The 16677-nt window shown below is 53.8% G+C and overlaps 2 protein-coding genes, 1 long non-coding RNA gene and 1 pseudogene across 4 annotated transcripts in view; all 4 read right to left on the bottom strand.

Moving 5' to 3' along the window:
* Nucleotides 1-817: 817 nt before the first annotated feature.
* LOC107182959 lies at nucleotides 818-3875 on the bottom strand. Of its 2 annotated transcripts, none has more exons than XR_001513720.1 (2): nucleotides 3774-3875; nucleotides 818-1062 (listed from the first exon to the last, which is right to left on the bottom strand). It is a non-coding gene; the product is annotated as an uncharacterized LOC107182959 (long non-coding RNA). The 2 variants fall into 2 exon arrangements; XR_001513719.1 differs by lacking the exon at nucleotides 3774-3875 and adding an exon at nucleotides 3280-3316.
* Nucleotides 3876-6357: 2482 nt separating this feature from the next.
* LOC102761593 lies at nucleotides 6358-8396 on the bottom strand (annotated as a pseudogene).
* A 1723-nt stretch (nucleotides 8397-10119) lies between these two features.
* GSTM3 (glutathione S-transferase mu 3 (brain)) lies at nucleotides 10120-12610 on the bottom strand. The gene is made up of 7 exons (XM_006762977.2): nucleotides 12475-12610; nucleotides 12157-12221; nucleotides 11381-11462; nucleotides 11186-11286; nucleotides 10783-10878; nucleotides 10584-10694; nucleotides 10120-10317 (listed from the first exon to the last, which is right to left on the bottom strand). Exons 1-7 carry the CDS (start codon nucleotides 12596-12598, stop codon nucleotides 10219-10221), a joined length of 678 nt encoding a protein of 225 aa, XP_006763040.1. The 5' UTR covers nucleotides 12599-12610; the 3' UTR covers nucleotides 10120-10218.
* A 2333-nt stretch (nucleotides 12611-14943) lies between these two features.
* The window catches only part of EPS8L3 (EPS8 like 3), an 8525-nt gene continuing 6791 nt past the window's right edge, over nucleotides 14944-16677 (bottom strand). The window contains exons 13-16 of the mRNA XM_015563413.1: nucleotides 16400-16525; nucleotides 16076-16149; nucleotides 15488-15620; nucleotides 14944-15258 (exon numbers count right to left, since the gene is read on the bottom strand). Coding sequence (XP_015418899.1) covers nucleotides 15247-15258; nucleotides 15488-15620; nucleotides 16076-16149; nucleotides 16400-16525 — 345 coding nt within the window. The 3' untranslated portion in view covers nucleotides 14944-15246. The remainder of the gene's footprint in view (nucleotides 15259-15487; nucleotides 15621-16075; nucleotides 16150-16399; nucleotides 16526-16677) is intronic.

Here is a 16677-nt window from a genome sequence, read left to right on the forward strand (position 1 = left end):
CAAAACAAAGAAACAGAATTTCCGGAGGATGAGGCCCAGAAATCAGGATTTTAAGAAGATTCCCAGGTGATTCTAATGTGCAGCCAAGGTGGAGAACCACTGCTTTAGCTGCTCTTTGAATAACCTGATGTCTGACCTGGGCCCCGTGTGCTGGGCCACAGGCCAGCAGGTGTGCGTGCTCAGGAGGAAGTGTGGCTTTGACGTTAGGACACCTGCACAGGTGTAGGGCTTAGGGGATCGCCGTGGGCACAGCCTAGACCAGCCGTGGGCAAACTACGGCCCTCGGGCTGGATCCAGCCCATTTGAAATGAATAAAACTAAAAAAAAAAAAAGACCGTGCCCTTTTATGTAATGATGTTTACTTTGAATTTATATTAGTTCACACAAACACTCCATCCATGCTTTTGTTCCGGTCCTCTGGTCCAGTTTAAGAACCCATTGTGGCCCTCGAGTCAAAAAGTTTGCCCACCCCTGGCCTAGACTCTAGGCCCTAGAGACAACTCGCAACTGGAGGAGCTCTGAAGTGTCTGGTTGGGCATCCGTCCCAGTGATCTCTGCCTGCAACTGTACTTCTTGCAGTAAGTAAGTAAAAAGGGAGCCGTGGGAATCACGTGCCAGGTCATGAAGAAATCAATGATTAACTTAAAAAGATAAAACTGGTAAGATAAAAGCTCAGCAAAGCTAACCAAAGTTTACAAAGTGGGTAAGATAAAAGTTAAACCGAAAGCTTGTTAAACTTTACTGAAGCAGGAGGGGTAAGGATAAAAAAGAGAAAGAATGGAAGTTAGGAGTGACACTACGATAAAAGATGAGCAGGTTAAAAGATAAAAGATTTATTAACATAATAAAAATGTTACATCCGAGTAAAACAGTTGTAGGTCCAGAACTGGGGCTGGCACATGTTCTCTGGAGAGGCCTAGATAGTCAATATTTTTGGCTTTCTGGCTCATGTGGTCTCTGTCAATTACTCATCATTGTAGTGTGAAAGCTGACATCCCCGATACAGAAGTGAATGGGTGGGCCCGGGTTCCAACACAGATGGCCTGCTTGCCGACTCCTGATCTAGAAGTGCAGATGAAAAGGAATACCTATATTAAAGCTTAATTAGCTCCGAAATGTCACAAAAGAACTCAATCCTTAACAAAGAGGGAAGAGCCTGGCCGGCGTGGCTTGACTGAGCACCTTCCCATGCACTGAGGTCGTCGGTGGCTTCCTGGTCAGGGCACATGCCCAGGCTCGATCCTTAGTTGGGGGCCTGCAAGAGGCAGCAAATCTATGTTTCACTCTCTCCCTCTCCCGTCCTCGCTAAAAATTTTAAAATCTTAAAAAAAAAAAGAAGGAAGATGTAAGGAAGGAAACAGTCACCAATGAAAACTATTTGCTAAACATTGTGGTCAAAATGACAAAAGCTAAGCATTTTAAAGTGCGGGGCAGAAATAGCAGAATGTATGGACTTCACACGGTTGGGGCTGCGGCATGGCATCAGGTGTTAGACCGTGGGGTGGGGCTGGGAGGTGTCAGACCAGATCTGGGTGCAGCAACCTCAGTACTTGAGTTCTGGCTAGGAAATCACTCAGAACCAAGACTCAAACTACAAGAGAATACTTGTTTATAAAATCACAGAGGTGGAAGCAGTAATTGAGAGAAATGGGCGTAGGAAACAAGTTCTAGAGGCAAAGGAAGGGCCCTTGGGGCTGAGGAGTGGGGAAGGTAAAAGTGACTTGCCTGGGGGAGGGGGAGGGGGAGGGGAGAAGCCTGGGGTGCTCCTGGGAGGGTGTGCTGGGTCCTGTCCTAAGGTTTTTAGGGTGGAAATTTGAGAGGTCCCAGGGGAAGATCTGAATAGAATATTCCGAAGCTTTCCAGGTGGGTCCTTTCAGGGTCTAAGTCTCCACTCATGGATTGGTCCACGCCCTGGCAGGGGGGTCATTATCCAATGTAGCTGGTCCTGAGGCCAGCCCTGGGGTCACTAGTCTGATTTTACTGCTTTTCTGGGGCCGGAGCTGAAATATAACTGAGGCCTAGAGGTTATCTCTAGGGAAGAAAGGTCAGGGGTCCCAACCGCAGAGTCAGCGATGTGCTGGGGAGCAAAGGTCGCCCCCAGAGGTCCCACCTGCAATGGTCCATTGCTAGGCACCCGGGGCTTTCGCCCTGGTGGCCTGTGCCTGGTCCATCGTCCTAGCTCTGCTCACGTCTACCCCGAAATGGAGGCAACTGAAAGGTGATGTGATTGTGGCTGGACCCGGCAGAGGTCTCAGAACTTGGGATTCTTTGGTGCCTGGTGACAGTGCTCAGATGTCGTTGAGGGTGTCCGTCCCCTTCTAGAATGGGGACACAAGCCACACTGAGAAGGGGGCTCTGGTGTCCCCCGCGTGGGTCTGTAATCTCCTGTGTTAATTACGAGCTCCCTGCCTAGGGTTCCTCAGCTGCTATCGTAGTAGCAGAGAAAGGCAAAGCTGATGGAGACCTCAAGAGAGCAGCTTCTAGAAAAGGAAGTTTATTCTTCTTTCAGGTTCCACGGCAAAGAGTCCGAGTGTTATAGGCGGTGAGCCAGACACGAGCAGAGCAGGGAGAGAACCTCTCCAGGCACAGACCTCGCCAGGGCCCAAAGCCCGGCTGCCTAGCAGGGGGCAAAACTGGAAAAACAAGACTCACACCCCCGGGGTGGCCTTTCCTCCCCCAGCACATCGCTTGGACACCCTGACTTTTTCCTCCCTAGAGGTGACATCTGGGCCTCAGTTGTATTCCAGCTCCGGGCCCAGAAAAGCAAAAAACCCAAGTAAATGGCTGCCTCAGGCCCAGCTGCATTGACTAATGACCCCTGCCCTGCACCGACCAATCGGGAGACCATGACCCCGAAAGAGCACACCTGCAAAGCGCTGAATCTTCTCCTAGACCCTCCCCTGCGGCCTCTCCTGAGGTTTCCACCTGCAGGATGGAGATAAATACCCTCGGATGAAGGGCCCGGGGCACGCACGCTCTCCCTCTGAAGAGTTCGCCCCTGCTATTCCCCCACAGGCGCGTGTCCCCTCACCTCTAAGGGACTCCACGAGACCTGCAACCAGGGGAGCAGTGGGCAGCAGCAGCTCGTCCCGGGAAACCCCCCTGAGCCTGTCTCCAAGGTGCCCTTTTCTCTGACTTTCCAGCCAGCCAAAGCGGCGGCCCCACCTTGGCGGTCCTGTTGCTTCTTCTAATCTAAGACACTGTCCTCAGTATAAATTCTTTCTTTCCTACACTCTGTCTCTCAATTGAAATCTTTCCTTTAAAAAGACAAAGCCCTACCTGGTTTGGGTCAGAGATAGAGCATCGGCCTACGGACTGAGGGTCCCGGGTTTGATTCCAGTCAAGGGCACATGCCTGGATTGCGGGCTTGATTCTCAATAGGAGGCCTGCAGGAGGCAGCTGATCAATGATTCTCTCTTCTCTCTCATCGTCGATGTTTCTCTCTCTCTCCCCCTCTCCCTTCCTCTCTGAAATCAGTAAAAATATACATAAAAAAAAAAGACAAGAACAACCCCAGCCAGGTTGGCTCAGTGTCGGCCCGTGGGCTGAAGAGTCCGGGGTTGAGTTCTGTTAAACGCTTGTACGTTGGTTGCAGGCTTGACCCCTGGCCCAGGTTGGGTGGTGCAGAAGGCAACCAATTGATGGTCTCTCTCATCAATATTTCTCTCTCTGTCTCTCTCCCTCCCTTCCACTCTCTCTAAAAAAAGTTAATGGGGAAAATATCCTCAGGTGAGGATTAAAAAAAAGGAGAGAGACAAGAACTAAGGTCTCACAGTCTCCCCGGCAACAAAGGCTGTTGGGCAGCCCTGGTCCCTGAAGTTATACAGGACGAGGCCCCTTCCTTCCTTCTTGTGGCTCCTGCGTCTTGTAGGGTGTTTCCCATCTCTGGTGGAAGCTGTGTCATGAGCCTGGGAAGGAAACTAGAGGAAAAACCCACGGAGACAATGTGCTCTTTGCAAGTGAGGCCAGAGTTGCATAAGTTACAGTCGTTCACAGTCTGTTCGTGAGGTTCCCACGTGTGGCTCTACTTGGACACGGGTAGACCCACGTTTCAAAAGAATGCAGTTAGGTGGCCAGCTGCAGTTCCTCCCACACCCAGAGAAGGTATAAAAATTAAGCCCCAGGTTAGAGGAGACCTTGGAGTTCAGCCAGCAGCTGAAGCCTGTAGGATAGAGGCTAAGGTATGCAAGATAAGATCTTATTCTCAGATACACCCCAGGGGGAGCGGCATATCACTTCCTTGTTGCTGAAACAGGAAAAGCAGCGTCCCTGGGAGGCCAGGGGACTGGCCAGGGAGGCTGGGCAGCCAGGAGGTGGGCCTACCTGCTTGTTGGGAACAGACACCCACCGGAGGTCCTCCCCCCCACACGTGGTATGGAGTGCGAGTGCCTCACCACTGCTGCCTCTGAAATCCTGACCCTCACCAGAAAACCAATTCTCAGGGCCTGCTCCTTTAAGACCGAAGTGCAGCACCCTTGTGTGCAATTCAGGAATTCAGAGCCTGCAGGCCTGTGCCTGAGCCAAGGGGAGGGGATTTTAGGTGAATTAGCGAGGCTTACGTTCTGCTGGGTGTGGGTACAGCTGAATAATAACAGACGCCTAAATAGGACAGATCTGAAGGTGGGCAGTTAGGCATCGGTAATGCGGGCTCTATAGGAGCCTTAAGGACTCGGCTTCGGAACTGCCTGCTCTCTGTGGGGAACTTTCAGGCCGGGATTTTGAAAACGACAGGCTCAAAGCATAATGCCGATGACCCCCAATTCGTCCCATAGAAGATGCTAGGGAAGGGGCGTGGGAAAAGGGAAAAGGGTGAGCTCTGGGATGTAGTAGGAAGCAGCCTGCGCGCAGACTTGCAGAGAAACTGACTTGCATTTATTTGCAAAGCTCATGGGGTGCCCTCTGGTGAGATGATTCAGAAGAGATGTGGGGAAATAAGACTCTTCTTTTTATTGACATCAGCCAATCTCTGGGTTGGCTCCTGTCTCCGTCCCTCTGGTGACCGCACTTTCAGGTTGTTAGCCGCTGTCTTTCTAACTCCTGCGGCTTCATGGAGAGACCTTTACTGATGACAGACACAGAGACACCTGCCGGCTGCCACCTGGTAACTCAGGACTTGGAAGCAGAGAACACGAGGGGCGGGTCCTCATGGACCCCAACTCCTTCTGTAAATGCCGATGGTCATCCTCCTCCTTTAGCCGACCTGGCTGCTCCCACCTTGTGGGGTAGCCCCAACAGCCCCCAATAAAGCAGAGTCCTGACCGAAAGGCCCAGCTTCCGTGGCTTGTCCCGTTTGAAACTAACTTTGGAAACGTTATTCTGCAGAAGATAACAGATCTGTTCTCATGTCCTCAGGCGTCTACCATGACACACGCGGACCTGTGGATGCACTTCCTTCCCTCCGCACCCTGGGGACTCGCCCTTCTCATGGCTTCCGCTTGGCCCTGTCTCCGCGTGGGGCCACACAGCTGCACCTGCTCACTTGAAATTCAATCACACACGCATTCATTTAATCTTTTTTTCTGGATTTTTTCCCACAAGGAAATAAGATTTAATTTTACAAATTTACAAGCCCAGACGAAATAGAAACGAAATGTGGAAAATGAGGCCAGCAGTTCAACTCGAGGCCACGTCACTGCAGCCCGGGTCCCAGCAGCCCGTCGTCCGGGCAGGACCGGGTCTGACCCACAGGCTCCCACTGCTACTGCTGCTGCTCCCACAGCTTGTGCTCCCACTCCCGCTCCTTTCCAGCTGCTCCAGGCGGTGCCTCTCTCTCCTGGAATGCTCTCTCGCCATCTCCCACTTCTCCTACACCTGGCGAGCTCCGAGCTTCGTCCTGCTCCTCTCGGTGCCGCTTCCAGTGCTCCTGCTCTCTCTCCTTCCCCTTCACTCTGGCGCGCTTGCCCCCTTCTGCTGAATGACTAGATGCCTACGTTTCTCTCTTTTCTCATCTTCCCTGTGATGAGCTTTCTCTTTCCGTGACATTTGCTGGGGTGGTTTGAAAGCCAAAGAATCATTGTCCTCTCGTCTATCCTCCATGGAGTCCTCCCTCCTGTAGGGCGAGTTCCTGATTGTGATCTCCATGCGGTGCTCCCTCAGCTCCCCCTCCTCAAGGGAATCCCGCTTGGCGTCCTGGTCATCAGAATTTTTTTTTAAGTGACTCTTTAATCATATGCACATACGGGGAGTAAAGGGCAGCCCCAGGCTGACAGGGGAAGAGAGCAATGTGTTCTCCCTTTGCCCCAATGTCAGCGTGGCGCCGTTCTGAGATCACACACACAGTGGGCTGGGCTGGGAAGTAGCATAAGGGGGACTGAAGAGACATAGGCAAGAGGGTGGAGGCAGGGGCTGGCAGGAGTCTCAGTCAGCAGACTCCAACACCGATTCCCTTAGCGCAGGTCCCAGTAGTGTTCAGCCCTGTGCTTGCTGAAATGCTCCCGAGCCATGCTCTCTGTGGGGCACTGAACTTCATGTCCCAAAGCTCCGGTCTTTGGCTGTACCTTCCCAGACTAGTACACATTTGTTGGTTTTCCTCACAGCTTCCTCATCGGATTCCTCCTCATCCTCTCCCTTTGTGGTAGATATCTGTTCATCCCACTTTATCCGATGCAGCATAAGATGCTTAAATTTCTTCTGGGACTTGGGGCCCCCTTCCACTACCACCACATCGACATTCTTGTGCAGTAGCACCAACCCTGTCAGGTACAGTTACCCAGCATTGGCCTCAATCTTGAACTTCTTGGCTGGGTTGCTCAAATTTCGAACTCTATATACAGACATGTGTACCCCCTGTGAAATGTCTTCTTTAAGCTTTTTAATTTTCTTGACCTTTCTCTGTTCTGCTGTAAGTTTTCGGGCAGCGTTGGCCTCTTCATGCGCCTTCTGTCTTTTTGCCATCTGAGCTGACATGGGCTTCTACCTTCGTGGGGTCTTGAACAGCTTCTGTTCCTAATACTCGCATGAGATCAGAAATTCTCACTTTGGGTTCCGGAGGAGGCATCAGGCCCAGCCTGACTTCCTCTGGCAGCTCCTTCTGTCCCTCCTTGTTTGCCCTCGAAGTTTCTTCTGTTCCTTCTTGGTAAGCTATACTCCCAGAGCAACTGGTGTGTCACTGTCGACTGGAGGGTTGAGCTGGGCTGGATGTGCAACAAGATTTGTGATTCCAAAGTAATCATCTCTCTCGGGATTTTGCTCTGTGAGGTCAAAGCCATTGGGGGTGATATAAATCCCACCACTCGATTTCAGGAATGTCTCCTTCCTTTAACTCCTCCTTGGGAGCAATGAGAGCCAGCCTAGTTGAAGTGTGGATGCCTGTTTTTCGAGCTGCTTGTGAGATCTCTGCCTGCAGCTTTTCCAGTTGAGCCTTTGTCCGTGACCGCTGGGCAGTCTTCTCAAATCTGCCCTTGTCGTGGAATTTAAAAGTGCGTCTCTGCCGCGGGGAAGGGGCAATTGAAACTCGGGGGTCAAAAAAGGTATTGGATTCCACGTCTTCTGATGGCTTTTCTTTAAGCTGTTGCTTGAATTATTCCCTCTTCACCGCACGAATATTGGCCTTCAGAGTAGGCATTCGGTGTGTCAGCTCTATCTCCTTGCCTGTTGCATCTACAGTGCGACCTTGCTCATCGAGAATCAGTGGTGTAGGTTTAGTTTCATCTTTTAATTCAACCTTCAGGGGAGCAATGCCCATGGCATGAAGATTGGCCAGGCCCACCATATTGGCATTGCCAATGAGCCCTGGCTTCAGTGCCAGCTGGGCTTGGATGCGGGCTTGTAGTTCAGCTGCTTTCCTTGCCTTCTCCATGGCATCGTTCATGGAAGTGGCGGCCTGAATAGTGCTGCCAATTGGAAGTTGCTCTGGGTGGGAGGAAGAAGGAGTCTTTGGCTGAGCTGTAGGGGGGCTCATGCAACTCAGTTGTTTCTGTCTCTCCTCGATTTGTCGAGTTGCTGCCTCCATCGTCTGTGTGACCTGGAGCTTAGTCAGCATGCCAGGGCTCTCTGAAGCAGGCCCAGGGATCACTTCTGGCTCCTCGTCCACCTCCTCAACACAGGGTATCCGTCGCTTCTTCCCTCCTGAGGATTCCTTGGATTTCTCAGAGTCATCAGCAAACACTTCCTTTAGCTCTCGTTTTCTGCTCCAGTCACTGCTAGACTTGGAATGTCTAGAGCTTCGGCCTTCCCCTACAGCCTCAAACAGTTTGTCCACGAATCGGAGAGAATCATCAAGAGAAGGCTTCAGATGGTCAGCTGCTTTCTCCTTGTCCACGCCCTTCCCCACACCGTTCAGCGCTGCTGTGACCACCGTGGGCTCTGAGAAACTTAGTACCCTCTTCACCGTCTTCCCTCTCCATGGTTTCAGCTCCTCCCGCTCCCTCTTGGACAGTGCCATTCTTGCGGAAAAGGAGGACAGCTCAAAGGGAGCTCTATCCCTAACTTCAGGGAGAAATCCCTACCTGGGGAAACAACCTTTCTCGGAGAGGTGACCTTGGTTAAAACACATAGCGCCAAGAAGGGGAGCAAACATATTAAGAACAGTATGCCATATACGCCAGGTCCCTTGAAACGTAAGCTGTGCAGATGTTTCTTCCCTGCAGCAACTTTGTCAAGCAGCAAGGATGGACCGGCTTCCGGCAGTACCCGGGTTGTGGGCTTGATCCCCGGTGTTTTTGGCCTGCAGGAGGCTGATCAATAGTTCTCTCTTGTCTCTCATTGTTCATATTTCTATTCCTCTCTCCCTCTTCCTTTCTCTCTAAAATCAAGCTATATATATATTGGCCTGGGGAGCCGGGGGAATGTTGGTCAGGATCAAACATATCTCAGTGGCTTAATACACGGGTGTTACAAACTCCAGCTTCAGGGCCCAGGTGGTCAGCAGGGGCCCTGCTGTCAGGTGTGTGGGAGACCTCGACTGAGGGAGGCCTCAACCGGCACCTGTGAGCGGAGTCATAACTGTGGGAAGCTGCTGCGGCGGTGCTTTTGGATAACTTGTTTATAGGTTTACATAACACAGGTCTGTTCTAGGCAGAGTGGCTTACTTCTCATGACAGCCGGTGAGGGAGGGTTCATTGGTCAGAGGAGGCACGAGGTCCAGGGGCCAGCCTGTCGTGGCAGAGCCAGGATGTCCAGCACCCGGCAGCCCCCGGGGAATTCAGAAAGGGCCCCAGGCAGGGGCAGGTGGCACTACCAAGAGAGGTAGCTGGACAGGAAGTGGAGCGATTTGAAGGACTTTGTAAAGTGGAGGAGACTGCGTCCTTCCCCAGAGGATTAAGAATCCCTTGATTGTACTTAAGTAGGAGAGTGACACGAGCAAATCTGCAGATTGGAAAAGTCACTGGCTAGCCCCCAATGCTCCCCTCCCCCACACGCCTCCGAACCCCCAAACCCATTTATCAGTGTGGCTCATTGCTCAACCTGCCGCTGAAGGATAAGGGCTGTACAATCTCTCCCCTGAGGCCCGGCTCCGGTGCTGAGCCCTAAGCTGGCTTGAGAGGCAGACCCATGTGAACACACGCCAGTGGCCCCCACTCCACCATCCCATCAATGACATGCGCTGCAGCTCGTCTTTGAGTCACATAAGCGATTGTGTTCTGAACTGGAAATGCCTTAATCCAGTTGCTCAACCTTCAACAATGAATACAAATGAGCATCTCTAGTGCTTTTTGGGGAACGGCTCCTAACACAAGTTTTTTTTGGTGTTTTTTTTAATCCTCACCCAAGGAAATTTTTTTTCCCATTGATTTTTGGGGGGAGAGTGGAAGAGAGAAACACAGAGAGAAACATCAATGTGAGAAAAACACATCGACTGGTTGCCTCCTGCATGTGCCCCAACCAGGGCCTGGGCCTGGGAGGAGCCTGCAACTGAGGCTGGTGCCTTTGGCCAGAATTGAACCTGGAATCCTTTGGTCCGCAGGCCAACGCTCTAGCCACTGAGCCAAACAGGCCAGGGCTCACCTTTCTAGTGCCCACCCTCAAGGCTTGGGCAAGACCCTCTATAGTAGCCACTGAGCACACTGGGGGATGGGAGTGTCAGTGTTGCAGGGACTGAGCCACATCTTGGTAATAATTCTCCCGCATCCTCACTCTCCTGCGGCCTTTCCTCCCTAGAGAGAGCCAGTGGGACACCAGTAGCCTAAGGGCTATTTATTGAGCAGAGCAGAGAAAAAAGCACACAGGTCCCCCGGGGGCAGGAGGAGGCAGAGGAAGCGGTGGGAGGCAGCCTCCTGCTCAGCATATTCTCTTGCAGCCCCACAGGGCCATCTTGTTGTTGATGGGCATCTTGAAGAAGCGGTCGGACTGCATGTAGGCCGCGATCTTCTCCAAAGCCTGCAGGGGAAGCACCCCAAGCCTCAGGGACCAGCACAGCCTGAAGGCCCGTTTCTAACAGCGGCACTCACAGCTGCCTGGCCCCACCCCCCTTTGGGGTACAGTAGCTGGACCCTCCCAAGACAGAAAGGTCTGGAGGTGCCCAACCACGGATCCCTCGAGGCAAAAGCTGGCGTTGGGCAAGACCCACCACAGTGGGGTCCCTGGGGTCCCGGGGAGCCTGTGAGTGTGTTCTGTAAGAGAAAGGTGTAGGGAGCCTCCATCACCTCAAAACGGCACATGAAAGCCTTCAGGTTTGGAAATTCATCCAGGCACTTGGGCTCAAACATACGGTTCTGATCCAAGACATCGTAGGTGAGGAAATCCACAAAGGTGAGCTAGAGACACAGGAAGACGGTGAGGTCGGGGGAGTTCATGAGCACCTGCAGCGACAGAGAGCGATCCTCTCCCTTCCCCTCCTCCTACCTTCTCCCCTGCAAACCACGAGAATTTCCCCAGGAACAGGGAGAACTGTTTCAGTTGTCCAGGGAGCTGTTCCAAGTACTGGGGCTTCAGCTTTTCCTGGGGGCAGGGGGGAGAGAGAGAGAGAGAGAATAGCTGTCATCATGTTCACAGCTAACTGGGGCTCAGGGCCCCTTCCCCAGGCACCTTCCTCTCCAGGTGCCTCAGGTTGGGATGGCAGGATGCACAGGAGGGGTTTGGAATGGAAGAGGGCCAACACCACAGTTTATGACAAACCCCCACCAAGTCAGAGTTCTGCTTCCTATTCCGACAGCTTGGGTTGGTGGGAAGGTGGCAGGAAAATGGAGACTTGACCTTGGGTTCCTAAGGATCCTTTCCCTCACGCCTGTCTGCCGGGGAGACTCACATGGTCCGAGTTGTAGCAGATTCGAACCAGTTGCATGCGGAAGTCCATGATCTGGTTCTCCATGATGTCCACGCGGATCTTTTCTTCTTCAGTATCCCCACCTGTAGGCCAGATGGGGATCTGCAATCACCCTGGGCATATCCACCCCCCAGAGAGCGGCCAGCCTTGTCCCCGTGCCCAGCCCTACCCACTCACACATGTTGTGCTTGCGTGCGATGTAGCGCAAGATGGCGTTGCTCTGGGTGATCTTGTTCTTGCCGTCCATGAGGTAGGGCAGCTGGAAGGAAAAGGTGAAATGAACAAGCTGCCTGTCTCCGGGGGCAGGTGAGAATTGCAGGGACATGAACAGTAGAGGGAAGATGCCCTGTGATGCTTTTCAGTTTTATATTTTTCTCCTAAGTATTTCACACTTAAAATGTGGAAGTGTGTGTGTGTGTGTGTGTGTGTGTGTGTGTGTGTATGCCATGGACCCTTCTTGCAGAAGTTTTTTAAAGGCATAAAGCAAATTACACATATTTACACAATTTATAAAAACATTAAGAAAACAAAATTGTAACAGTAATATGTGCCTATTAGTGAATTAAATAGCAAGCAGGGGTAATAATTACCACAATGTCCAAGTGTGATGGATGTACATGTTTATTTACAATACCTACCACATATCCAATAGACTATGAAAATACCCGATTTCTACTAGTGACAAAGCCACAAACATGGCCATAACCAGCGTCACTTACTGCTCATATGCACAATAGAAGCAACTGGTGACTTTAGTTAGTGCTTTGTGGAAGTGAGAGTAACTCTTCTCTCCAAGTTCTTGAGCCCCTGAAGGCTGTTTATTCTATCCAGGCGAAGAGCCCCTGCTGTAGATGCCTGCCCCCCCTGCCCCCCCAACCCCCAGGCCAGAGAGGGAAGAAGTGGGGGGTCCAGGTGATGCCTTCCCTCCGGGCCCCTTCTCCTAAATCACCTACGTTGGGAAAGTCCAGGTCCAGCTTGAATTTCACGTCCAGCCATTGGCTTTTATCAAAGTCAGGAGCTGCAAGAGAGAACGAAGTGGGACGGACCTCCGTACCTTCCCGCCCGAGGGCGGTGGGAAGCGCTGGGAAAGAGCCTGTCCCAGGAGCATCCCCACCCCTGCCTGACCCCTTCCTCGCTGGGGCCGCGCTGGTGGAGGGTGAGGACGGGGTTGGGCGGAGAGAGCCCAGCTGCAGGTGCGCGCTCCCAGCTGACGGGGCACCCCTCGCCCTGGGTGGGAGCGATGCCGCCCCCGGGGCTCGGACGCGCCTTACCTCCCCCGCAGGTGTACCGTTTCTCCTCGTAGCGGGTGCCGGTGAACTCCAGGAGCAGGCGGATGGCGTGCGCCAGCCCGCGGATATCCCAGTACCCGAGGACCATGGACTTAGAGCACGACATGGTGATGTCCTTTCCGAGGGACGGTATGGACAATTTAATTACGTTAATTCTTTCCTTCCATAAGTACAATATATGCTTCCACTTATTTGTATCTTCTTCAATTTCCTTTTTCAGTGTCTTATAATTTTGTTAGTATAGGTTTTTTTACATCCTTGGTTAAATTGGCGAGCGCGGAGCGGGCGGCGGTATTTATACCCGAGGTGGTGGGCGGGGCCAACGCGAGAGCCGGACCCCGCCCCCCGCCGGGTTCCCTCCTAACGTGTCCCCTGGGCCACGCGCGGGCTCGGCTTCTGCAGTCCCGAGGCCCCGGGAGGGGTGCAGCGCGCGTGCTGGGGGGCTGAGGGCCTGGGGACCTGGGGTTGGGACTCTGCGCTCCCCAAGGGTGGGAGCTGCACTCGTTAATGGTGCCCACAGCGTGGGAAGAGCGCCCACAGCGGAGCAGTCAGGGTAACCCCGGGAGAGTGAGATATTTACTTGGTTGGGGGGCAAGGGGGAAGGTGGGCAACGCTGTGCCTCTGATCACCCGGGAACCCCACCCTTGTGTGTGCATGTTGGTGGGTGGGCAGGAGGCCAGAGCTACTCCAAGGTTCCTGGCCCCCAGGGTCTACCCAGCCCCCGCCACTTAGGACCCCAAATCCTTTCCTGCCTCGCCCGATGTGGGAAATCCTATTTCTCCATTAGTCTGGCTGAAGCAAGGTTGGGACTTTTTAAAAGGACATTTCACTGAAAAGAAGAAAGAAAAAAAAGTGCAACACACAGGGACAGATAGATACATTCCTAACGGCCGAATCTCTCCTCCCAAGATAACAAACAGCCAGTCGCAAATTCGTCTGAGGTATAGGCCTAACATCCAGTCACTTCCTGTGAAATGCCAGGCAGTCATCCAGGTACTTCATGTATGTTAAGCTTCACAACTTTGCGAAGTAGATGTTATGCCCATTTTACAGAAGGAGATAAAGGAGGCCTGGAGGGGTTGGGTGAGTTGCCATTCTAAGCTCTCAAATTCTCATGAGAGTTTGAGGTCTAAGTGCAGCTCATGTTAGTTCCACTGAACTGGACATCCGGGCAGCCCCTCACCTCGTCTCAGTCTTTGTTGGGAAATCTGGGGGACACAGTGCTAAAGCCCTTTTTTCCTGGTCCTGGAGTGTGTCCCTTTTCCTAGGATGCCTGCAGGTCCACCGGCCCAGAGGACAGTGGCTTAATATCTCCTCCCCATCCCAAGACATTAACTTTCTGATTAACTTTTGCCCTTGAGTGTCAAACCCCGAGGGTCTCGAACTGTTTTCGCTTGAGGGAAAAGAGATGATATTCTGAGGCTGGAAACTCCAGGAAGTGACGTAGGCGGTCTTGTACCTCCGGTGATCTGGGGCCTCAGCCATGTTAAGGTCCTGGACAAATCCAGCTAAGAGATACTTATGGAAACCTCTAAGAACCCCAGGGTGCCTCTAGCTGGTTTGGCTCAGTGGTTGCAGCGTTAGCCTGAGAACTGAAGGGTCCCGAGTTTGATTTCGGTCAAGGGCAACGTACCTTGGTTGCAGGCTCAATCCCCGGCCCCGGTTGGGGCATGTGCAGGAGGTAACCCATTGATGTGTCTCTCTCACATTGACTTTGTCTTTCCCCCTTCCTTCCACTCAATCTCAATAAAAATCAATGGGAACAATATCCTTGGGTGAGGAGTAACAAAAGAAAAGAAAAGAAAAGAAAAAGAACTCCAGGGGCCCTTGATCCACAGCACATCAGGCCTTCTGTGTAGACTGAATCCGTAGAAGTGCCTGTGCTGTGTACCTTAAATCCTAGAAGCCACATTAGTGCTGAAACTCTTCACTAATCTTTGAGAAAATAGGGCCCAGAGAGTGAGGTGCCTTGCCAGCCAGTTGGTGGACTTTGAACTTCCAGTCCACCGTTCCCTACATTCTGCCTCTAGAGACAAGCTGGGAGGCAGCTCAAGGTCGGCTCGCCCACCAGGAGGGGACAGAAATGGTATCCAAGGAGGCAGCTGCCCAGCAGACCAGCAGCCAGTGCGGCTGATCAAAGCCTCCCGCTGTCCGCAGCCCGGACTCTGGTCCTGGGGAGCGCCCTGCCCTTGGCCTTGGGATTCACCGGAACAATGTGCGCAGAAGGACAACGATGGTGAGCATCGTGGGAGTTTGTTCAGAAAGAGGGCCATCATCTCAAAGGCTAGCTCTGCGTTCCAGGTGGCGGTGGGACTCCCACTCCCACTCAGTCTGGTCCAGTGATGGGTGCAGGGCTGTGCTGGGTCCCGCCCAGTGTCCCAGCTCCTCCTGCCTCCCTTCCCTTGCCCACCCCCCCTTCAGGCCCAGAAGAAGCTGCAAGGGGGGCGCATGCCAGGCTTGGAGATGCTTTTATTGGGGAGGAGAGGACTCAGCGGCATCTTGACAAAGCTAGGCACGCGTGCTCCGGGTCTAGGACAGACACAATAAATAGATGGTCGCCAGAGAGGGCTCCCCACGCAGCGAGAGGGCACCATCCGCCCAACCTCTGGGCTTGCTCATCCTCTTTGCTGTGTGAGCTGGGTGTGGCGTTCGCTGCAATCTGGGGGCCTGCAAGAGGACTGCTTGGGGCTCTAAAGAGAATCGTATCCTCTGGCTGTGAGAAGGCCTTGATCTTGGAGACGTCAGAGTTGGTGCCTAAGGGCTTATCTGAGGAAAGAAGGATGGAGATGAGGGAAGGACCCCCCCACCCTCCGAGGTCCTGTGGACACTGCTTGGACCTCCAGGCCTGCCTGAGCCCATGTTGTCAAGTCCCTGGGGGAAGAGCCCGTGCCCAGAACCTGCCACGCTCAGTTCATCCCTAGGGCGGGCCTGCTGGCTCTCACTGTCACCCAGGGAGCACCCCACATTTCCACTCGGGTTCCCAGGGTGTTCTCACCCCCAGCATCCTTCTGCTGGCTTCCAGCCGGGCCATGACCCGGGGGGCATCCTCTGGACACACCATCTGGAGCTCCCCCGGGCTCAGGTACAGCAGCTGCGACCCCGTCAGGGCCCCAAGGGTCTTCACGGTGCTGGGGACAGACAGAGGCCGTCAGTGTGGGCAGGGGACTTGGGCTCCGAGGCTGGGGTTGCGGGAAAATTCATGGAATAGGGTGTGTGGAGGTGAAGGAGTAACCTATGAATTTTGGCTTAAACCAATTTCAGACTCCTGGTCTGGAGGGAGGTGTGCAGGGAAGAAAATCTTGTCGGGGTAGGTGGGGTGGGGGAGCAGGGGGTAGCAGCTGAGGTTCCTTCTGTGTTCCCCCAATCCTACTGCCTTCCCCATGGCAAGGGCTCCCCACTTAGGCATGAACACAGCCCCTCTTCTGCTGTGACCAGGCAACATGTGTGGGACTGTCATGTACCATGTAAGTACCGTGTAGGTAGCGGGGAGATAGGAGGCAGGTCCTGGGGTTCTGGGTCTCCTTGGTTACTGTCTGAACCCTCCACCAAGGCCCCCCACGCACCCCCAGGGCGAGGCGCTCACCCAGGGGTGAAGTTCTCTGCCTGCAGCCAGGCTCTGACCTCCTCGGGCCTGGAGCTCAGTCGCAGCATCGGGGCCTAGAATTGGGGGCACTGGGAGTCAGAGACCAACTCCTCCCAGAGCCCCCAGGGCCCCCATCGCCTGGGCCCTGCTCTGGGATGCTGGCAGGTAGGGCCCAGGCTTAGCCTCGGCTCCGGCTCCCGATAAGCTCGGCCACGTGAGCACGCGATGACATGAAGTCAACCAGGACGGCCTTCTCCATGGCCCCGAGGCCCCCGCCCCACCCGCTCTGGCCCCAGAGCTGAGGCTGGTTGAGCCCTGGAGTACCCGAAGGGCCGGGCTCTGGCTCCTGGGCGACCCCGACGGCAGGGGCTCTAGGATGTTGCTGGGAACGTAGCCGCTGTCTCCCGTCTGGTCCTTCACCAGCCACCACCGCTTGCTGTGGTCCAGAACCTGCCAGGAGTCACCCTCAGTCACAGGAGCCTCTTCCTCCCCGACAAGGCTTTCTCCTCCCCGGCCTCCCCACATTCCCGCTCTCTCCAGGCCGCCCACCCCAGCAGCCCCACCCGCACCCCCACCCCAGGCTGCCTGCAGCACCCGCCCAC

This window comes from Myotis davidii, unplaced genomic scaffold (assembly GCF_000327345.1).
Source record: "Myotis davidii unplaced genomic scaffold, ASM32734v1 scaffold217, whole genome shotgun sequence".
NCBI lineage: Eukaryota > Metazoa > Chordata > Mammalia > Chiroptera > Vespertilionidae > Myotis > Myotis davidii.

Bases quoted from the DNA above. Each gene is read 5' to 3' on its own strand.
- GSTM3 (XM_006762977.2), bottom strand. From the start codon at position 12,598: ATGTCGTGCTCTAAGTCCATGGTCCTCGGGTACTGGGATATCCGCGGG. The intron at 11,287-11,380 runs GTGAGTGGGTAG...TCTGGCCTACAG, and splicing joins CGCACGCAAGCACAACATGT to GTGGGGATACTGAAGAAGAA. The intron at 10,879-11,185 runs GTGAGTCTCCCC...CCCTGCCCCCAG, and splicing joins TCTGCTACAACTCGGACCAT to GAAAAGCTGAAGCCCCAGTA.